Source organism: Lytechinus variegatus, chromosome 1 (assembly GCF_018143015.1).
Source record: "Lytechinus variegatus isolate NC3 chromosome 1, Lvar_3.0, whole genome shotgun sequence".
Taxonomy (NCBI): Eukaryota; Metazoa; Echinodermata; class Echinoidea; order Temnopleuroida; family Toxopneustidae; genus Lytechinus; species Lytechinus variegatus.
Genome location: NC_054740.1, coordinates 65,209,182 through 65,233,690, shown reverse-complemented (window position 1 = coordinate 65,233,690; position 24,509 = coordinate 65,209,182). Strand labels below are relative to the sequence as shown.

General features: G+C 35.1%; 1 protein-coding gene across 17 annotated transcripts in view; it reads right to left on the bottom strand.

The window, feature by feature from the left end:
* LOC121419934 (electroneutral sodium bicarbonate exchanger 1-like) overlaps positions 1-24,081 on the bottom strand; it is a 77,750-nt gene extending 53,669 nt beyond the window's left edge. For 9 of the 17 annotated variants that reach the window (XM_041614421.1, XM_041614460.1, XM_041614452.1 and 6 more), the window contains exons 1-2: positions 23,739-24,081; positions 8,527-8,605 (exon numbers count right to left, since the gene is read on the bottom strand). In XM_041614421.1, coding sequence (XP_041470355.1) covers positions 8,527-8,602 — 76 coding nt within the window. In that variant the 5' untranslated portion in view covers positions 8,603-8,605; positions 23,739-24,081. The remainder of the gene's footprint in view (positions 1-8,526; positions 8,606-23,738) is intronic. The other 8 variants (XM_041614524.1, XM_041614503.1, XM_041614510.1 and 5 more) reach the window with 2 other exon arrangements.
* Between the last annotated feature and the right edge of the window lie 428 nt (positions 24,082-24,509).

Here is a 24,509-nt window from a genome sequence, read left to right as displayed (position 1 = left end):
GATGTCTCCACTTGTTCTTTTATATTTTATTATATGAAATTAGGTTTATTCAAAATTTTTCCTCCAAGAACTAGAAAAATTGGATTGACAACTGATTTAAGGCATTAGATATCATTTCATTATAAGAAAGACATATTATTATTGACACAAGTATGAAATAATGAAAAAATTATGATTTTATGTAATACCATAAGAAAATGGAGAGATGTGACATCATCAGCCCACCTAATGAATATTCATGACGACTGTTTCACAAAATATTGCTAAATTTTAAACTTCAATAACTTTATTATTTATTATCCGATTTTGATGAAATTTTCGGCATTTTGCTCAGTGAATTCTACTCTATTTATTAAGCTATACATACTTTACACATACATTAATCAAAAAGGTGATAAGCTTCTCGTACTTAATACGACAAAGGAAGTTACATGCATTCAAACCGATAAGTATTTTGCTTTCAAGTTAAAAGCTCAAAGCAGGTTTCAAAAAGAACCCTAATTGAGCTTCTTACCCACCTGAAGTCTGTGATGTCATTCTATTTCAGGAGAGTTGTGATTTATATTGAATAGCAAGTAAAAACTCTGAATTATTTTTATGTTTTTTAGATTAGGCATGGATTAGGCTTTTTTTCCATATTTTATTGCTGCTTATTTGGTGCTACTTTCTCTATTCGTATTCATATTGTGTGTAAGAACAGTTATGTTCAGACCAAACAACTATGGCCATGATTTTCTTCATTTGCAGATTACAAAATTGTTAATTGGGGGGGGGGGGGTTCCAATTAAGCACTTAATATTTTCAAGAGCTATTTTTCTCTGCAAATTGAAACAGAAAAGGTTACTATTTTTTAAATCTAAAAATCAAGAAAATAATCACAACTCTCCTGACACAGTATGACATCAGGCTAGTGAAGCACAATTAAGGCTATTTTTTAAATCAACTGATTTGAAATTTCCTTAAGTAGAATACTCAGCTGGCAAGAGATGAATATATGTTCATTCTTGTGCTTTGTAGCTTGTGTGGTTTCGATTGTTAAATCTCACTTTAGTTTCAGATGGGTTCTTCAAATATACGGCAAATATCCCATGTTCCGCAGTGATTTTTTGTTTACCTCCCGATACAATATCCACCTTCCACAGTAGAATATTCATGAAACACAGACAACAGAGTGAAGCCTAAAAACAACTTTCTCAATATATATAGAAGGCAAGATGCCAAGCAGTGCTTTATTAGGCCTCCTGGCACTGGATGAGACTGAAAAAATGAAAACCTGACATAGAAAGAGAATGATAAATAGATGCATCTTGAGTTTGAGATATCATAAGAGATGGAGAGATTAAAGGATGATTTAAGACATGGGAGAAAACTATGCAGGGACTCTGGGTTAATTTTCCTCAAAAATGCCCAAAGGAGCTCTGGAAATCTAAAAAAAAAGAGCCCCCCCCCCCCCCCTCCTTCCCTCCTGATGATCTCCACAGCCTTTCACTGTCTCCTAAATCCAGAAACCTCTATAAGGAGTTACAATCATCTATCAAAGGCAGGCTGATGGTAAGCAGTTTCCAAACCCCAATCTATCTCACAATGCCTTTAAAAAATTCTCCTTCTTTAATCCTTAAACCTCTAAGGAGTTGCCTTTATCCAAAGGCTGGCTGATACCTGGGTGGAAATATAAAAGCGTTAATCTAGAATTCATTACACTGGCTTGTTAAGGCTATTTTCATTTCATGAAGTAGAGTAATGCCCTGGATACAGGCATCTGGGTCAGGATTTGTGTGTGATAATACTTTACTATCCATGGATTCATCAGAGAGGAAGAGAGATGAGGCGGTTCAAATCCAATAGGGGCAGTTTACCTGGACTTCTAGTTTGCTTACATAATAATTGATAGAAATAATTCAATGAATAATTCATAATAATAATGAAGGTAATGTTGCATACAAGTAGCTTCCTTAAATGCAATATTGTATGAAGGTAAATTCCATAAATAACCAGCTTTTCATGTTTCAAGATTGCTGAAAATATTCCTTAAATCATAATGGATGAAATGGTGTTCCTAAAACGTTGAATGCACAGGTAAAAGGTAAATAATCTTCCTTTCAATTTAGTTTATTATAAGAGCAAAAGCGATAATAATAACTAAATCGACTCCCACCAATAAAAAAAAATTACGACAATAACTTTGTAAATCATCACACATATGGAAGACATAAATATAGCATGCTATAATCCACCCATGGGGCAAAATGATCTAAATATACTATGCTGTTGAAGCAAAGTCAAATTGTTTAATTCACATGCATGATCTTTCTGGATTTTCTACATAAAAAGACAATGCCCTGGACACTGCATTGTGAGGGGTCTTGGGGGGGGGGGGGGGGGAAGGCACTATGCAAATATACATGCATTTTGATAGGACATGATATCCTCAACATGGTCATGTCACAGTGACAGCAGACAATCATGTAGAGCTGTTTCACTGAAATTTTTCACCTGATTTAGATAAAAAATTTCGCAGTTTAGATATCTAATTTTACTTTAAGTCTGGAGCAAGCTCTTAATGACACCAACTCTATCTTTTCATACCAACACACAACATACACTTCATGCTCTCACAAACCTGGGGTCCCGTCTTACAAATAGTTGCGATTGATCCAATCAATCGTAACTTGATGGAAATCCATCAGTGTCATAATTTTTTTCTACTAGAAATTCACAAAATGTCCTTTGTAAACAAAAGAGAACACATGGATATACAATCATATCTAGTATTTTTTTCCAACAATAATGTGTTTTATATGTTGACTTTGCTGGCTTTCCATTGTTGCAATTTATCAGATCAATCGCAACTCTTTGTAAGACGGGCCCCAGTTCTTGCACCCAGCTAAAATTATGAATGAAGATATCTATCACAACGCATGAATGATCAAACTGGATTTACTCATTCAATAATGCATGATTTCTTAACCTGTGAAGCACAACTTATCGATGAGAACTCATCAATCACGAACCCAAGGATGGGGTGACCCGTTTGCCGTAGGAAAAACTATTTGACAGGTACATGTAGCAAAGCAGGAAGGAAATCAAGCTGAGGAAAGCAAGCTATGGAAATGTCAAATTTTTCCAATTTTGAGGTTTGTTCAAAGACAGTGAAATAAAGCTAACAATAGTGTTATAGTAGTTTCAGTAGTGGCACTATGGGGGGAGGCGGGGGACTAGAAAATTCCCTCCCAAAAATTTTGAAATATGAAGAAAAAAAATGTAGAGTAATCTGTCTGCCCTTTCCCCTCCAATATTTTCTTCAGCCTGCAAGTTGCCCCCTCCCCTCCACTTTAAATATTCTGGTACCACCTCAAGATTATAATTTCACAAAATTAGACGAAATTAGTGTTTTACTGAAACTACTATCATTTAATTTTGGAAAGGTAGAATTCCCTCTCCATTTTATATTACACCTACTACTACTCTTAAATTATAAAATGCGGAGGCTTATCTCTCTCCATGTCCTCTTCGGTCTGCAATTCTTTTCTGGATAGAATTACATTTCTTACGAAAACAACAGAAACACATTACGCAAATGAATCTTGATATCCAGGATGCCTGTAGTTATTCTGTCACAGTCTGTATGAATAAATCGTGTTATCCCGTCAACGACCCTATCTCAATTCCTAGAAATGCCCTATTCACACTCAAATACAAGTAACATAATTATAGCATCTTCATAAAAGGAAAGAGCAAACAGACAACCCATAAGCATTTATAAATGATTCAAGTGTTTAGGAAGTCATTGACTAAACTTACAATCATGGAGATTTAAAAAATACAGTTCCTATGAAAAAATCTTATCGTTTTCACATAGGCCTACAAATAGTACAAGAAGGTTTTCTAAAGTAAAAATTGAATTATTTCTTAAGAGGTACATCACCAATCAATCTTTTTATAAGAAAGATACAATTGTAGATATGTACTTGTAGCTAAAAAGAAGGCACAGACAATGAACAACATGAGATGATGAGTAAGAAGAAACCATTATTTATGAGGTCAACAGATGGCCAGTGAATAATACCCTCATCTTAAACACAGCCAAATTGAATTTAAGAATATTAACTTATATTTAGACCTTGGCTAATTAATATAATTTTCTCCCATGCACTGATAAAACATGTGTCACCCTATAACACCTTTTCCTAATGATTTTTTTTGCTTATAAATATAAGCCAAACTTAATAAGTACCAATACAATACCTATACATTGTTGCTGGGCCAGACTGACTGAATAGGCACATCTCAAGCAACATCCTTACCTTGATCTACAAATAATTCTGATTAGAAAAGTCTGGGATTATTTATAATGAAAATGTAATTATTGGGATATATCTTGGGATTCATCTCAAGATTACGATCCTGAGTAAAAAATGTTTGTGTGAAATAGTTTGCTATTTAAATATCAAGCTATTTCACAGGCTGAGAGGCACTTGGGGGTTTGGCCAGGGTACATTTTTTAATTTTAATTCATAGGGACAATTGCTGAAGGGGGAGCTTTTGTGCAAAAACAATTTTGCCGGAAAAAATTGTTATTCCACTTTTATGTAGAAAATTTAATTTCTGAACTTTTTCAATATTGTTTATGGCTTATCTTAGGGCAATTTCAGAAAAGATGGTTGCCCATATCATACAATTTGGGTAATCTTAGGGGCAAAATTTTGGAAGTTGTTAGGGTGAATTGTCTGTCATTAAAAGCTCATTTCTCAAGATAGTAATAAATTGATCGAAAATGCTAGCTTCTCAAAACATTTTAATAACATGTTCCGAATCATTACGCGTGCTTGCAACTCTAACTACATTTTAATGGCACTTGCGACTTTAAGATGTGTCGTACGAGATCAAGAGATCAGTCCAATAATTCTAAGACGCTAGCACCTAAAAAATAAAAGATGTCCCGCCGATCATTCATTAACCTGTGATCTATAACAATTATTTTCATGTTATTTTCCTTTGTGACTTTGCTCGGAAGATGCGTCATTCGTTTATCTTTCTATTATAAATCACTCGGTCTATTTTAAAGCAGTAACACCTCAAAACCCTTTTAAAACATGTTACAATCGATCGTGCACGTTGGCGACCTCCATTCAATGCATTCCTCTTTGTGACTTCGTCAGGAAGATGCGCGCGACCGCAAACACAATTTCAATGTAATCCTTTGTTTTCAAACATCGCCGATTTGATTTTAGAAGCTTAACTGCCGATCCAATTTTCAATCTGATTTTTTATCCGATTTACATTAGATCATGGGGCAGTTTTGTAAACTATTCAATCGTAGAAATCTGTGACACAATTGATTGCTAGGCTTCATGTAACAGGGCACCGGCTCCATGTAGATGGACTGATGGAGAACTTACATAAATTCTCAGACTCTAATCAATCAGACCCCGACATTGCGTCACTACAAACATTTTGATTGAAAAATGAAACATTCATACCTGAAATATGGACGTACAGATATGCTATGAGAATTTCGGTCTGAATGAATTGCAATGTATTTTGAATCTCCTCTCACCCTGATCTCATCCATTCAGAATTGTTAATATCCATTACCGCGCTGCCTTGGGGATTTCTCATTTCTGTGTTTATTCCATCTCCTGTGTGCAAACGTTATTCTGTATCCCTGGGTAAATTACATGTACATGCAAATCAACCATCGCACTGCTAAGGATAATAATCAAATTTGATATCAAACTCATGCAGGTCGCATCGCGTAGATATCTTTCAGAGATTGATATATAAGGCCTACAGGCCTACAATGGCCCTTGCTACATTTTTGCTATTTCATTCTCAAGTGTATTATGTGAATGGAATGCTCTACAGAGAGTGGGGAATGGGCCTATAATGAGTGTAAGACAAAACAGATTGTATTTGATGACCAGGGTTATTTTCAAAAGCACTTAAATAATTTTACACCCCCCCCATCCCCATCCCCACCAATCTACATGTATTTCCAGTTATTTTTTTCAGAATATAATAAACATTGCTATTTCTTTCTTGAAAAAAAATTGACCTAGTCATCATATTAAAGTAAGCCTACTTATCACCTCCATTGCACTTATCAAAGGATTAGACATATCTTGTCCTTACAATTGACTGACCTTTTCACAAAATGAGGCCAGACCTGTCATATTAGTCTGCAAGAGCAGGAATACAAGCCAGATAATATCATTTTGTATTCAGACTAAAATGACAGCTCGATTCATATTGTATGGTGCCGAGGTTCAGACAGGTATGCATACTCAAGTGACAGATATATACAATATGCACCTGTAGCAGAGTTTGTTTTTTTAAGTCTATTATGTTCTTAAAGGGAAAATAGCAGAAAAAAATATTGGTGAAGGTTTGAGGAAAATCCATCAAAGAAGTTATCAGAATTTCACATTTTTTATTTATATCATAAACAAGCAGCTGGCCCATATGTGATGTAATATAAAATGCATAAATTTCATTTTTTAATGGTTCATGGTGACATATTTATGTTTTCTTTTAGGAACGGGTGTGAAAAGATTTTTCTAATAATATACTGAAGGTATAGTAAAAACCATTTTCAATTTTCTGACAAAATGATATTTCAATGATTTTTCACCATATGGTATGTAGTACTGTAGGTAAGTTGCTCATATATTGACATCACAAATCAAATAAATGAGATTTTGATAACTTGGAAGTTTATTAAATATAAAATCAGTTGTATCTATACCTATTTCAGATCTAAACATTATAAACAGAGTTACTTGCATTAGAGTCTAGTATTATTCTGAATTAGAGAAAAAGCTCAATTATTACTTCATAATGAGCAGCATATCGGGGCTTATTAACAAACAGGGTGAGAAATCTCTTTAATAAACTTTGAGGTTCATATGTAAACACTTTATATTCTCATTTCTATTGTTGTCTGCATTATGAGTTTTCCGAAGGTGGAGGCCTGTTCACATCAAGCCCAGCAGTGCACACTCCATACACTCACAGATCTACGCTTCAGCTCAGGAAATATTAACTAACCTAGTTGGTGCTTCGTAAAATCTCTAATTTCCTGCGTAGCCGTCAACTTTCAGATATTCCCTGGTGCAAAATTAGGACATAAATCCAATTCCTAAGAGAAATAACCTATTTATGTCATATTAAGACAGCATCTTTCATTCCTAAAGTCATACATTTCTCTTTTTTCTACCCCCCCCCCCTTTCCTATAGCTCTATAGATACATTCCAGTTTTTCAATTCAATTTCAATTTATTATTTACCATCTTTAAAAATAAGTGTACATAAAAATATGACATAAAATACAGATACATATTGTTTAAAAATGGAGGGATACCCTTAAGAAGCACATTGCTTGTAAGCAGGGTCCCAACATAAAAAAATTACGTAAACATAATACAGATTATACATTAAAAATACATACGTAACAATAAAACACACATACATATGCATACACATAAATTAGAGAGAGAAACAGAAAGAGAGGGGAGACAGTGAAGGTGGAAGAGGTAGTTCAGCATCTTTATACACTTATTTCCTAAAATATTTGTTACTTATAAATAAAATACTGATTGCTTATCATAAAGATACAAATTGGATTCAAACAATATTTCCTCCACATCTGATAACAAGTATAACATCATTCGTTATCAAGATAAAAATATAATAGTAAGTGCTGCTCTGTAAATATTCTGTTTAAGAGAATAATCATTAGCTTTCTGAATCATCAATCATTGTAGGTTCCCAAAATGTTTCTTTTCATCACAAGTGAAAGAAAAAGACAATGGCTTTAATGAGGTGAAAATAGATTTGAATAGGAGGCTCTCCATATGCCTTGCCAGGGTGTATGATTAATTCCGATAGCGGGGGGGCATACCGAAGCGACTGTAGAGTCTGGATAGACAAAAATCACATGTGAGAACACATGGAGGTGCATTAATTTCTTTGACCTCCAAGACAATTTATACTAAAGAGTAGATTTAACCCTAGATCCCTTAAGACAATGATTGGATAGGAGCATTGAGGAGTGTATTGGCCTCAACCCTTGGCTTGGATGTTTTCATGCAAACAAATTTCCTCCCGACTAGCCTTGGTCCTAGACTCTCTCTATGAAACAGTCATACAAATGGTTGAACATAAAAAATGGAATAACTGTTCAGCATGTCCTATTTGCATGATTAATGTGCACTATTGGGACACACTTTCTTGGTTATCTTTAGCTTTCCTTTTATAGCATACCCAGAAAGTTGCTTTGAATGAATCTAGAGAAAAATTAAACAAGCACAGAACAAAAAAAATGCATCTTAAAATCATCTTTCATCTTCAGCCCCTACTGTATGGCGGCTCAGCTGCAGCCGAGGTAATAATACAATTCCACATATTAACCGCAGTTAGAGCTGACTCTATAAATGGACCCATTATATACGTAAAATAAGAAAATTCTACAGAAATTTCAAGTTTGTTTATTTCATTTTAGGTGATTTCAATAGACAAAGATCTTACCTGATATTTCACTTTCATCAGCTTCCCTCAGACTGTGATAGTTACCCTGGTCCACCACTACATCTGACTCATCCATCTTCTGCAAAGTCAAACAAAGACAGACAGAGAAAGAGAGAGAACAAAAAAAAACATTTAATTTCATAATAATATTAAATGGTAGTAACGGTAATGTCTGCTAATAATGCATGATATAGTGAGAACATACAGTGTATAAAAAAAGTTACTTTTTGGCAGCTCTGTCCCTGTAGCTTGGGTTACACTACAGGTGCACGCCGCAATGCAAAGTAATGCAATCTTTGGGAAGATCTGTATATGAGCGCGCTTTCAACCATGATATGAATGCTACAAAAGCGTTTGTCAGGATATACGAAGGGGGAGGGGGACTAATCGTCCCTGAGCACCTAAGAAAAGAAATCTTTTGATAGCCCTGAAAGGCCTGTAATTGGGCCAACTCAACTTATCATTAAGAATTTGGAATTTGTAACGATTTTGGCAACAATTCAAATTGTTGCTGTGTTGCTTTTACATTTTCAAAAAAATCTTGCATAAAAATTATGTCAGCAATTTTCCTGCTTTCTTATGATGTTGGTCCAAATATTTCCTTATTGCTTTTATCATACCAGAGAACTAACCATCTTTTAGCGTTATCAATTAAATTAATAAGTAATAGTTTGAACTGGCATTTGGCAACCACAGTTATGGCCAAACGAGTGACTGGGCATGACCACCAAAAGACATCATGGGATGATTCAACGACGTGTGGAGTGATGGTAATTTCCCTGTCCTTTTGTAAGTCGTCATGTTACCTCATCATTGAAAAACTATTTAAAAACACAACACATTAAAAAGGTGATGTTATCTATCCTATCTATACGCATCCGTGGTTTGGCAACATGCGCACTGCTGTGTCAGACTCATTTCAATAAAAAGATATCAGGGCAACACAATGGAAGTTCGTCATTCAACTCTATAAATAAAAGACCTTCCAATATTACGACACTTGCTGATGTGATCCATGAAATAAAGGACACTAGTAACTTTATTTCAGGATGAATAATACTTCTTGAAGTGAAAGCAGACACCCCGTCTCAATTCTGAGTTCTACAAAATGCTGACCTGAGAGGTTTTCCTGGGGGTATTTTTTTTTCAAGTATAAAAGTATTCCTCAAAATTTTGACTTTTTTATTTATCAAATAAATCACTTTACATGTAGAACAAAAAGAAACAAAAGGATTGACTGATTATTGCTTATTTGAGAGGATGTGATATGATGGATTGGCTCTGTGCTGTGATGGAAGTTTTTATCTGAATAAACCATTCTGAATTGAATTGAATGTACAAGGAGAACATTTGTGATTTGGATGTGGAAGCCTGTAAAACTTTAAAACTGAGTAATCAATTTTTAAAAGAGCTTGAAAAGGGGAGATAGATAAAAGGGGGAGGGTGAATACATTGAAGCATTCTAGGCTGTGCTAATAAAGATGTTAATACAGCGAAGGAATACAGCTCATCATAATTCAACAAGCGATGCTCCATTCCTCAGACACAATCAATAGAATTACCTTGCACCAGTACACTGTGATACCAACCAATCTAACTTGAACTGAGATAAACGGAGGCCCAGATGAAATTACCAAACAAGCTTGGCCTAACAACTACCAGTCAGTGGCGACTCACACCGCAGTTGGATAAATAAAAAAATTTACTGGTTTTGAGGCAAGAAATTTAGACACCTCAGTTTTTTTGCTTCAGCACTTGCACATGAGCAAGAGAAAATACATTGCAGTGAAAGCTAATTTCACTGACACTACTTACAAACATCATGATAATTTGTTTAATTTGTTCATTCCAAATATGCAACAATAGATTTCCATTATAGTCATGACCTGGTCACTACTGATTGAAACATTCATCAAATGTATCAAGAAGAATTTTTTCAGGGTGTAATTTGTTATCGCAACATATGAATACCGATCGATCAACATTTTCTCTCTATTCATCATGAAAACATAATTACCGTTAAAATCAAGATTCTATTTTCAAATGAATTTATACACAGAAAATAAAAATCATCTGATAAGTACAGATACCAATGGGCTTGAGTTATCACAGTAAAAATGCTGTTTAAGATTTTATACAACGCTGTTTACTATATGAACCTTACAGTATTTGTTTAACCATCTAAACAATCATGTTTAATTTATTGACAATTAGATATTGAAAATTAAACTTTGTTGCTTAATATTTAAACAGTTGTTTAAACTGTTTAAACAATTACTGTAAGGTTCATATAGTAAACAGCGTTGTATAATTTTGTTTTTACACTGTGTATTTCAATCACTGAAGATGACAGACACCATGACGCATGGGCTTAACCGATGACACCCTGAAATATACATGGTGGTTAAGTGTTAGAGCACATCCGCAGACACCAATTTTCTGTTCAATGACCCGGCCCATTTGAATAAATATATTATTATGTGCAAGAGCCTGGCACGCATCCAGTCGCATGCATGATCATGACTGTACTGAACAAGTGCCAAAATGATGCATTACCATGATTGCTAATGTTGACTTCCATCGTCACATTTCAAATAAATTCAAAGAGGTTCAAATTATCTTAAGAATATGATATAAACCTCCCAAAACTGGTATCAAATAAGTTCTCACAATGTCTATTAATAATACAAGAAAAAATGTTACTAAATGTGATCAATTTCACCATAATCAACACACTAGGTATCAGTCAACAATATGCAGTTGTAGTGCTCATTTAGCCATTTTTGTGTTTATCAGTCTCTGCAATAATACTCCATGGAATTAAAAAAAATATTATGTATGATACTAGGACATGCAACACCGGTAATTGTCCTAGAAGCACTAACACAAACTGGAAAAGCAGACCTGCCGGGTGTTTCATAAAGCTGCTTGTAAATTATGAGTGACTCTGCAACGACTGGTAACCATTTTCTTGTGGATAATGATACACACTAGATTGTAATTAAGCATTAGTTTAGTTTCTACAGTTGTGAAAAAGGATAATCAAACATATAAAGTCACTCGTAATTTACAAACAGCTCTTAAATATGAAACACCCACTAGGTCTCGAGGGCATTTGGGGGCAATCAGCCCCCCCCCCCTAGGGAATTTTCCACCTGCTATGAAGGGGCATACAGACTACATGTAGGTGGTTTCAAAGAATTGTGATTCCATGTTATTAAAAAAAAAAGAGGAAGCACATTTAATTGCCGAGACAATGATGAATGTATGACTATACACAAAAGTCTCTTAGCCTGAATGGGTCCACATGCAGTTAAAACTTGGACTAATGAGAATGGATCTCAAGAGAAGCCGGCCTGTCACTTTCTACCTTTAGGGAATGGCGAAAAGGTGATACAAAAATACTGGCCATGGAGAGGAAACATGTATTATTGATTAGGATGTTAATAATAATGTCACGATAGTGATGAAAGACAAATATAATGTGATACATGGATTACTCGTACAGTATGGTGTAGAATATATAAGAATAAACCATGCAAAGGACTTAAGCTGCCAATTTGTTTTACACACAGATGTACATGTACCACTTATCCATGCAGCTTTTTTCATATGACAAATGTTCGCACATGATCATCACATTGGAATAAAGTCGGAAAAAAAGTCCCTTTTTTTTCAAAGTAATGATCATCAAACTTTAAATGTATATGCTATTTTAAACATATTTTTATTGCTACTTGAAATTAAGCAGGTAAGTGTCACTTACACATGTAAGCCACATAAAAAAACAATGGCAATTAGTTTATGAACATTCAGAGACAAGTATGCAAAGGAGCCACTGAATTAATAAGCACCGGTATGCTGCTCATTATGAAGTAATTTAATTGAGCATTTTCTCTAATTCAGAATAATACTAGACTCTAACGCAAGTAACTCTGTTTATAATGTTTAGATCTGAAATAGGTATAGATACAACTGATTTTTTATATTTAATAAACTTCCACGTTAACAAATTTATCATAGCATATTTTAATATGAAAGTTCTATTTTTTCAAAATTAAATTTCAAAGGTTTAAAACACCTCTGCCAGGTAAGGAAATGTACACTACATAAATGTAGCCACATACATGTACTTAAAATTACATAATTTATACTAGCCTAATTATAACAATACATCAAATGATACCATTAAGATAACTCAAGCAGAGTTATTCTTTGTAGGGTACATGTACTTCATCTCGTTATAAAGTATTAATAGCCTGACGACTGAACAGCACACCAAAGCTCTAAAGATATCCAACACTCTGAATAATTTGTTGCTTTGGAGCAGGTGGTTTTTCTCATCGAATTATGCCTACCTTTTCCTCTTTATTTGTACCACCCATCGCACACTTTTACTGTGGGTTCCGTTAGCTCCTTCGTACGTTGTTGTGGCAGCGAGAGAGATAGAGAGATTGGCCCAACAACATGCAAGTGTGAAGTAAAACCTTACACAGCCCAAACTTTTATCGCAATGCGCAACGAGTCAAATCATGGTTATTAACTGTCGGTATTTTTTTCATATTGCATTGTAAACGATAGTGCTTATCTCTCTTATTTTCATTTTCATTAAATATTAATTGAAGACAATGGTCATGCTTCAAAGTGTGCGCAACAAATCCTAATTATATCTTTTATGTTTACCAGGCCTACTTGAATTCTTGTATTACATAGAGGAATAAGCAGTCGGTCACGCAGTGATGATGTTTATTCTTTATCAATTTGTGATAAGATTTTTCTAATTAAGGTTATTCACACTATACTGATAAAATATTGAAATAATCATTATCATATATAACTCGCCTAATTGTTGTCCCATTCTTCACCCAAGACCAGTCATATGATTGAAGGAATAGAAATCTAATCAACGGATTCCAAATAACCTCAACAAGATAAGTTTTCCATTAACGTTTGATACCAAGGAATATAGATTTCAATTGGGAAACTTTCATAATAAAATTTTACAAAATCTAAAAATTTTCTGAGTCATACTGCAGTGTCATTAACATGCATGCTGTACAAGTTCAGAATCGCATAATCATGAAACTCCATACACTTTCGGTATCAACTGCAAGATTGTTAATTTTATAAATAAATTAGTCAATCTTCTATAGTTTCTTGCATCCTGATCTGTCAACAATCCCCGAGTATTATTAAGCTTGTTTCACTTTCACTTTTTAAATAATTCTCAGCATCATACATGTAGTACATCACCTTGATCATGTCAAGTTTTTAAAGCAAAAAAGGAAAAGAATATACAGCCCATAGATATGAAACTGATACATGTAGGCAACGTTCTCGCCAGGTTCACTCTGACGGTTGTCGGCGCGAAGCGACGAAAGCCGCGCAGCGGCCTCGGTGCGTGCGAAGCACGCACGGGGGGAGGGTTCGGGAGGGGGGTGTCCCCCCTCCCGCGCGAAGCGCGGTAGCTATCGAAAATATCAATATCGACGAGCTTAGATTGCTGCTAAATGCACCACATTTTATGTCTGTTTAATGCTTCTCCGGCCACACAGCCGTAACAGTTGCGCGAATTGCGATTGAAGCAGAAAGGCAATTACCGGTACTGATAACTTAAAAAGGTGAAAGGAAATGTCAATCTCATTTTATACTTACAGTTCATTGATTTATTCACATTGATGGCATCGATAAATTAAGTCCATTATTTCAATGTTTAGATCGCTACATCCTTGTAAAAGTGCGATTAATTTTGTGAATGCGTGTTGCTTATTATGTCAATGACCGACTACATCTACGGACCGCATGCGTAGCCCTTTGAGCTTGCGCCGCGTCACGCCCTTACGAAATCCAAAGATTGTTCCAACTTTATTTGGAAGCCTCGGAAGATTTCTTCCGAGGCTTCCAAATAATGGACATCGGTATTCATGAGACGGGGTCCCCAATTAACTAATATAATTTGCACGAATTTTTGTTTTGTAAATTCAGATACTCACTGAAACTAACTCTCATAAGATTTCTGTTGATGATGTTTACTCTTATAATCTTTTATCAAGATTATTTTATCACTGTCAATTATTGCTGTGTTTGTTCGTTACTCACCTATAAAATAATGAATGTGCTCATCACGAGCGTGAGGAATATTTTTAGTCATTCATAAAACTTTAGTATTACGATTTTGTTATTAATTGCGATTTATAATGTTTTGAAAGTATAGGTTAATTGATAGGAAAAATATTTTTAGGTAATACAATATGTAGGCCTACAAATACAGCGTATGTGAAAGAGAGAGGAAGAGGGGGGGGGGGGGGTTGTAGATGTTCGACGGGAGAGAGCGATAGGGGAGGGGTCGTGGCCTGGACAATGACAAGGGGATGTTGAGATCGTGTGTGTGGGATTGGTGAAGAAGTCAATATTCAAAGCGAATATATTTTTTAGAATTCTACTACTGATGATGATGGCTGAATAATCTTTCTTTACATGTATATTTTGGTGATTTTAAATTCTAAAAATATTTTCTTGCATCATGAGTGGGAAGATCGAGGTACGTGATTCAATAAATTGCATCACAATATCACTGTAGGTGTAGTTTTAAATTTACAGAAATTCACGTTTTAACAGTATTAAAATAAGATTTTCTTAATTGTATAGCACTCATCCAGCGTAAACAACATGAAGAATATTTGAGGTCATGAAATCAGCTGATTCGCACTCAAACAACAGGTTAAAAGGTCACACACGTGGCACACATTCCAGGGTGGGAAATCGGGAAACCCGTTCAAGCACAATGATTGGCTCAAGCCCAAGATAATGAATACTAATTAGATCACGTGCCATCGGCTTTGGGGCGTCTCGTTCACATTCCAACTCATTTCATGAATATCATCCACAGTAATTAGGCTAATGATGTTGTAAAGCTAACTGCACAATGCCGATAGAAAACATAACATCAGTGAAATTGAAAAATTCATCCAACGATATTCAAATTATACTAGCAACTCATTGTGGGCGTAAACAACGAAATACATATCCTCTAAAACGTTCACACAATTCGTACTTAAAATGAATATCTGTGAATGAATTGTCAATCCACTTTGTTGAATGTGTGTACTTCTATCGAAATCTATTGAATCACGTTCATGTACCCCTCCCGACCCAAGGTGGATTTTCAATCGCCATAAAGATTATGCAGCCACAATGATCAATCACAGTAGACACATCCGTAAATGAATATTAATTTCATTCGCTCCGAACATTGACTTCTTTTCGCCAATCCCCTCCGACCCCCATAAAGTCACAAACATCCCATAATTTTCATCTACATTGCCCACGACCACCCCCCCCTTTATTCTTTCTTTCTCCTTCACACAAATCATTTTTTTCAAATATTTTATTTTAAATCGTAGTTGTTAAGCAATTGTACAACAAATTCATAAAGCATTCACCGTGATGATTAAAAAAAAACATTTCTCAGGACCGTGACAGGTGCGCTCATTATTCAATTGGCAGGCCATGAGCAATAAAGAACAATACAAATGAAAATACACTGTATATACGTATAAGTCACATTAAAAAGATGAGTTGTAATGAAAACAAATGTGAATGATATTAATAAAGATAATTACTTATGAAAATTGTAACAGATTCAATGAATATCTGAAAAAAAAAACATTCGAACTGAATTAGTTTTGGATCCCATAGGAAGACTCGGATCCCCAGATCAAGGATTTTGATGCCATGTGTGATTTGTTTCCTGAATCGTTGCGAGCGCTAGTGCGGTGATACAGAACTTGGTAGACACACCGTCACGAAATTAATCAACACTTTCAAAAGATCGATGTAGAGATCAAGACTTTGGAAATTATGGAGTAAAATCGGAATATAAATGTGAATAAATCATTATGCTGTAAGTAAATGAGTTGGACATTATGTCAATCCATTCCTTTGGCTTTGTCATTATCAACGTGATCTTTGAATAATTTTCTTAATTCGCTCGATCTACGGGAGTGTCATACGAAAAGCATTCAATGAATTCAAGTAGTCGATGTAGCCCCGATGTAGCAAAGGCTGGGACGAGATGAAATTAAAATCCGATCGAATTTTGATGTTATTTTTGACACTTTATTTTTGAAAAAGATAAGTGATAATATCAACTGAAAACTGAAATTCGTAATAATCTAATAATTACATTGCCTAACCCAGTAACCTACGGTACCCCTCTCAACTCACTTTATTTTTTTCCGTATTTACTACCATTTTAAAGACGTAAATAATGTGAGCAATGCGATACGCAAGCGAGGTAAGCATCTTCGCGCTTCCAACAAAAGAGATTGGGCCTCGAGTCGAGGTCGTATCGTATACAGCGTAGTGAGTCAAAGAAATCCCGGGAAGAAATCTTGGACGAAATAATCGTCAAGTTTATTTTAGGATCTGAAAAGCAGATTGTGTTATTTAATATATTCATTTTTTGTAGATCTATTCCTGTTTTACAGTTGTCGGCCACGGTTGTCGGGGAAGTTCACGGTTGTCGGATTTCCTCTGAAAATTTTCAGGGTTGTCGGCGCCCGACAACCGTGACGCGTGGTAGCGAGAACGTTGCATGTAGGGTCAAATTACCTGCTTTGTAGGTGACACAGTGCTAAAAACAACACAAGCTGGTGTTCTGAGAGGACCACACCTTCCGGTGTTACATTGTAGAAATACAACAGTGTTGAAATATAACACCAAATAGTGTTTAACTAACAAAGAGAAGGTGCTACAATAAAAACCAATGGGTGTTCAACTATAACACCTTGAATTAAACATTGATATAAACTACTAAGTTTAGTCCTCTCAGAACACTGACTTGTGTTGTTTTTAGCACTGTGTCACCGACATAGCAGGTAATTTGATATATACATGTACATGCAGATATAACACCTATGTTTTTGTACATGTATGTGCAAAATTATTGAAGCTTTCACTCACGACTATCCAATTTTAATGTGTTTCTGATAACGTGCGCAACGAGAAGTCCCTAATGATCAGTTTCGACCTACGTGACATGTAGGTCACATTGCCAAGACACAATCGGCAGGTATGACCTGTATCAATGCTTAAGCAGTTGGTAATATGGACTCGTTAGTATCGGACTGGGACATTAATGCCAAGGACAAATGCACTTCGCCTCTCATTTATCAATTATTCATCGAAGACCTAAACACCTTCACAGTAACTTGCTGCATTTTCACTTTGTCTTGCTACCAACATGTTCTAGCCATTAACTAGAATCTGAAACAAGTCAATATTGAGGCCCAGTTTTGAGGGCTATACTGCTGAAAAATACATGTACTTGAGTGTTAAAATTGACACTACTATTGTCCCTGGAGCACCACACCCTGAGGTGTTAAAATAACACCATTGAGTTTGAATATAACACCAAGAAGTGTTATAGCAACAACTAATGGCGTTATTAAGACCCTAGGGTGTTGAAGTAACACTAAATTTAACACTGTTTTAAATTACTGATGTACACGTACATGTAGTCCTCTCTGTATACACAGGTTTCGATACAAAAACTGGAGAGACTTGGGCTTTAATAGTCTTTTTATGATGAAAATATGATCATCAAAAGAAACTTGGAACAGCAAAATGAATATAAAACATGGATGTACTGAAGTCTACTGGAAGATCAGTTTGTAGATAATAAATCACAATGCTACTCTCATTAACTGTCTTAATTATGAACAGGTGATTTGCAGCAGCTCAGCTAACAACATCAGTTGATGCTAAATGTAATTGCGATGCAGAATAATTCTAGGTTCATGGGATATACATGTAATAGTGTGCACAATCAATTTAAGGTAGAAGAAAAAACATACACATTACATGACAGAAGAAATCAATTTAAACATTTTGAACCAAAGGTATGAGTTTCAATGAGAAATTACTATTCTGAAAGAAACTAAAATGTATGCAAACTTTTAATTAATCTTTTGGGACCATTTGAGCAGGTGTTCATGTAGCACTATCAGTATACTGCAATGCATGTATATACATGTAGTATTATCTCTTTTTCCCTTAGACTTTCAATATTTAAATTGTATGAGGTCTACCATGTTTTGAAAGTCACCAATAACACTGAATCATGCAGAATTTGTATTTTAGAAAACAGGCATTAGAAAGCAGACTTTACCCAACAGTATGCACCATTTACATTTAACTCCACTGCCACAGACATGAAAGATGTATAGAATATAAAAACACCCATTAATCATCTGTACAGTATGTACAGGGAAAAATAACAAGTTTCATTTTTAAATTGGCAGGGATTAGTGTAAGTCCAATATGCAATCACGAAATGGCCATTCCCAATAAATCACAATCTTATGGGGATTTATTTGGGGTCGCGAATCGATCATATAACCTTTACAAATTGCCAATTTGTAAGCGATTGCTGATGTGCTTCTGGCAACAGTAAAACACAAAAAAGTGTCTATTTAATATAAAATTGCATAAAGTAGCAATGAACTTCAATGTTTTCATGCAACACCCGCATTAAAGCCCTCTTCATCCATAATAAACCTGACTCTCACAACTGTGTCTCTTATAAATCAAAATTAAACTCTATGGTTTCCAAATTTAAAAAAAAAATTGATACAATACAAATCTTCCAACAATTCTTTTGGAACGAACGCAGCAATTTCAATTTTGTATGCACGTTCCTCATTTTGCATCTCCAACATCAATTTGATTCTGATAACACTGTGGGTAATTGAAATCACTAAAGTTTGCAATGTTTTTTTTTTTAATCATAGAATAAAAACAATATACACAATTTTCATAAGACACCGCTGTCTTCTGTGATACACATTGATTGGAAGGAAGGATGCTCTGCTTTCTACATTGACAAGGTTTCATTAGTGTCAGCACGTAGCACTGCATGCATGTTAAATGCAGATAGTGGCCTGCTGAGTCACAAGTACACAGCATAGTCCCACCTTATTATGAGCCACGCTGGGATTACACCAAATACTAGATCAACATCTGGAGTAGATAGTTGGCTCTCGTGTTTTAGTGCCTATTTGCTTGCAATCATTCTCCCTTCACACACTCACACCATGGACCTACTATTTTCTCTAACACTCTCCACTGCACTTTCTCAAAATTCCTCTCCCTTTAACTCTCTTTACTCTTTCCTTTTTTGTACCAGGATATCTATCATTGCAACATTACAATTCATATTCCGCTGTGTGTGATGATTTTTTTTTTTTTTGTGGGGGGGGTGATAATATTTTTGCATATAATTTGTTTCTTCTACTGACATCAATAATGAAAAACATGACAATAAAATAATCATGACTATTAAATGAAATGTCAAGGTACCATAAAAATCAAAGAATAAACATCTTAAATCTTGTTTCTTTCTCTCTCCTACCCCCCCCCCCCCTCCTGCCAAACTTCTCTTTTCCTCTAATTTAAATCTTTTCTATCTTGCATGAATTTAGAAGGCAACATCTCTGCAAACTATTAAATATATCTGAACATCTAGCTCCATCTTAGTTTTTCGAACAAACTATCTCCTTTCCATTTTTTAATCAATATTCATCGTAATAATCATGCCTCGATCCTTTCCACTTTTAACATCACTCACACAGATATCATCTTTCCATCTCAATAAACCTCATCCAGAGTATGCTCAAGTAAATAATTAGAAGAACATTTCATGAAACACATCGTCACTGACAACTGTTATAAGCTACTGAAATCCTTGCTCCTGATTGGCTAAGAATAAATCAGCCAGTGAAAATCAGTCACTATTTGCTTCAGGAAACGTACACCTAGCCACCACTAATATTCTCCCTTTTCCACTTGTGACCATGTTTATCATTCAAAGATAAAAATTATGAAGGCGATAGATGATGTCATAGAATGTATCTAATTATTCATCACAAATGATGTCCATCATCTCGGACACGCGCGTCAGTGGCCTTCATTTGTACAAAACAAAACACTTAAAAGGCTTCATAATCATGTTTTTTTGCCTACAGAAACAATAACAAGGATAAAGATCTGTTTGAAGATATAGATTTTTAAAAATTACACAAAAGCAAGGTATACTCTACATAATGAAACCTGTCAAACACGGACATAATAGGCAAAATGGAATGAATGCCTATGAATATAAAAGTGACAAAAACTGATTTGGTTTTCCACAGTTGTACGTGTGCATGTTTATTCAACAATATAAGTGAAAACTGTATTATTCATTAATAAAACAGCCCAAAAATCTAACAATAAAAATTGAATATTTCAAAAGGAAAATTTTGGGTTAACATAGTATTCTGTGCTTCTCTGGCAATTTTTATACTTGTCCTTGTACAAGCATTTTTACTTGTAATGGTTTATTCAATAAATTCCTTTTTTTAAGAGTTCATTATGAACTGAAATCTATCACTAATAAATAAATTAGGTGAATGAACTATACACTCACTGTAAGTGGATCTGATATTTGAACTCACCATACAAGTGGATATCTAAACATGACTTTGCTCATTTCAATCTTTTAATGACTTGGGAGTTGAATATGCAAAATATATATTCACTTGTGCTTTAAAACAATGGTTTACCTAGATTGAAGAATCACACAGGTGAATTATTCATAATGAAATACATTCTACTACCGTTGCTATCTTTTAATCTGAACTTTATGCATGTTTTGGGTAATGTAATATCACTGTTTTTTGTTTGTTTTTTATTTCAGACCCTTGCTGCATAAAAGTTACTACCATTATCAATTAAATTGCCATCAAATGGCAACTGCCATAAAATCCTTGATTCTGATTGGCTGGTGATGATCATTGCCATGGTAGTTATCACTGAAAGGCAAAGGCCCCATAATGGTAACTGTAAACCAAACCCTGATATGGCCAATAAATCATAGTTTCTCCCTGTATCCAAAGTGCAGCGCAATTCATAGAACTCTTATTTCCCCCTCTGAAATCTTTTGTCATGGACATTGTGGAAACTGGAAAGTACAAAATGCCGGTCAAGTGAATGGATTTACCGTAATCAAATTTATATTTACATGCATCTCATCACTGTACTTCACTCTTCTGAGTCTCTCTTTGTCAAATACTTTGTCCATAACTCTATAAAACCAGTTGTAATGTTTTAAAAACATATTGATATGACAAGTGTTCCAGAAGACTGCTTTTTCATACTGTATTGTGTACAAAGTAGTGTGCAACCAAAGTCTAGAAGAAAAAAAACCATGGACAAATGTAAGCCTGGTACAAACTGATACTAACAAGACAAATATGCACACTCACAGCCAGTTTTCACTGAACTTTACAAACAAATATTTATAGCACAAATAGCTCATGATAAGAAAGTCAACAATAAAACATTCAATTCCCTGCACCTTGATTCAAGAGGAATTTCTTTTCATTGATAGAGAGCTAAAAGTTCTTTGATCTTCCTTGGTCAAAGTATAATCAAACAACAATCAAAAAGAAAGATACTCCTGGGCCCCGTCTTACAAAGAGTTGCGATTGATCCAATCAATCGTAACTCTATGGAAATCCATCAGCGTAATAATTTTTCACAGATGTCCTTTGTAAACAAAACAAAAAAACACCAAATTGTCCAGAAATCAATGAATTTATGGATATACATGTACATTCAGATCTATAATTTTTTTTAACAAACATGTATTTTATATATTGACTTTGCTGGCTTTCCGTAGTTGCGACTGATCGGATCAATTGCAACTCCCTGAAGATGGCCCCTGTTGTCACAAGGATCATTGTTTACAGTATCCGGGTGACATGTCATTAAAATACCTGACTTTATTGTTATTTCAAAGATATCAAAGAATTACATTTAAGTAGAAATTAGCTGTTTCATGTGAATAAATATCCTGTTTCCAATGGTTAGCCGGTTTCATGGTTACATGTATAATAATAGGGTAGATTCCATCTATTCACCAGTCTCTTGGTAAACAAGGATAATTTTCACATCAAATCTACATATATGCCTACTGTATATAGCATATTTACAAAGAATATACAAACAAGGGATTTACTAAGTTTCAGCTTTGATATGATCATGAGATGAAACAGAAACAGGAAGTCTGTATTCATACCTGATACATAGGACATGTTTCCAGGAGATCCTGTTTTGCTTACTTGTGACTTTGTAAGGTTTCAGGTTAAAGGCATGAAGGAAGGAGGCTACACCCCTCCCAATTGACATTAAAAAGCGAAATACATGTAAAAATGTAATAGAAAAAAGTAAAATAAAATAGCTTTCAGGGAATTGTTGATCGGTGGATACAATTGCAGACTTTTTGGACCACAAAGTCCTAGGTTCAAGTCTCATCAAAGCATTGGTGTCCTTCATTTGCCACTCTCCACCCAGGTGAAAATAAATCAGAGCATGGTACCAGGAAACTTCGATGACTACTTAGGGGTATGTGGCTAGGGTAAAGCAGCACTAACATTTATTTTCAGCACTTTGTAAATGTTGCATGATTATAATCAATAGAATGTTTAATAACCAATTACATGTATTTGAGGGTAGAAACCGCACTCACAACCCAAATTGTTTTATACCATCACTGCACATTTCCTCCTATTCAGAGGCACCATAAACAAGATGCATTTGTGTAGACTGCTCAGTAAAAAAAGAAAAATCTTCAATATATGGTACACTACAAATATAAATAAATCATCTTTTACCCCTTCCCGGCTTCCCCCTCAATAAGATGATTTGAGGATTTCTCAATTTTCATCCGGACTGATCTTGAATGCAACAATAAAATCAATATCGATTTCAAAATGCTGGTACCTAGCTGGCGAAGGTATGTTATTGACAATTTTCTTTTTTACAACTACAGCAATGTCTGAACTCTTACAAAAAAGATTTTTGTTAATCCTCCCTTGATGAACTTATTTTGAATTATTGAACAGTCTGCTGCAACTGGTACAGCACAAAGAAGCCAATACTACTTGGCAAAACATACACAAAGAATAGCAATCACATCTTTGTCTTTCCTAGCATTTAAAGTATCTTTATCTGTCATTATATACTACATCCTCTGGCTCGAGGCCCAACAAAGCAGTATGAATGCCATTACCAATGCCAACCCACCTAATGAGCGCAGGGGCATAAACGCTAGCTTAGCATGAAAAGGCATGAAAGAAAGCCAACACTAAAAGGAAAAATAAACTCACTCAAATTCTGTATCTCCGCTTCCACCTGGCCTCCAGCACATAAAATAAATCTTTCGTACAAGTATAGGTCCAAGTAGCTAGTCAAACATCACTTCTGCCAACAGCTTTGAATAAATATATGCCTATCTTTATATAAATTTATCCTGTCTGCACTGGTAGTATGTTGCTATCTGCTTCACCGTATCAAGCCGGTGCTCTGTATTGTACAGCTCACTCCGCTATGCCGGTAGATCTGTCTGTATTTTAAAGCCCCATCTCACCGTGTCGTCAACAAACGAACTCGGATAACTGACTGGCAGTCTGATAATGTTTGGCTCAGGGATGGATTGCCTCCTTGCCAGCATTTAGTAGTTGGAACTCTGCAGTTTAGCTTCTAATGGCTTTGTTTATCATTCTCCTGTGAGCAGTGGGCAGTTTAAAGTACAGTGAAAAAAAAACAAATCTACATGTAGCATCACTTTGTCAAAGACAAGTTTTGCTTGAATGGCTGCATAAGCACCGACAATGCGTTTTGAGATTAGATTCTCTGCTTTATGCTGAAACTAGGTTGTTTTTATTAGATAATACTGTACTCCATAGTATAAATGAAGCATCATGGTGTAGCGGTTCTGATTCTTGCCTTGTAATCAGAGGGTCTGTGTTCATATTCCCGCACGGCCACTCTATCAATCTACAAACTTGGCTACTCTCCACCCAGGATAGGAAAGCCAAAATAGTACATGTCCATGTATGCCTAGCAATTGAATCGACTTTGAAAAGTCTTGCTATAAT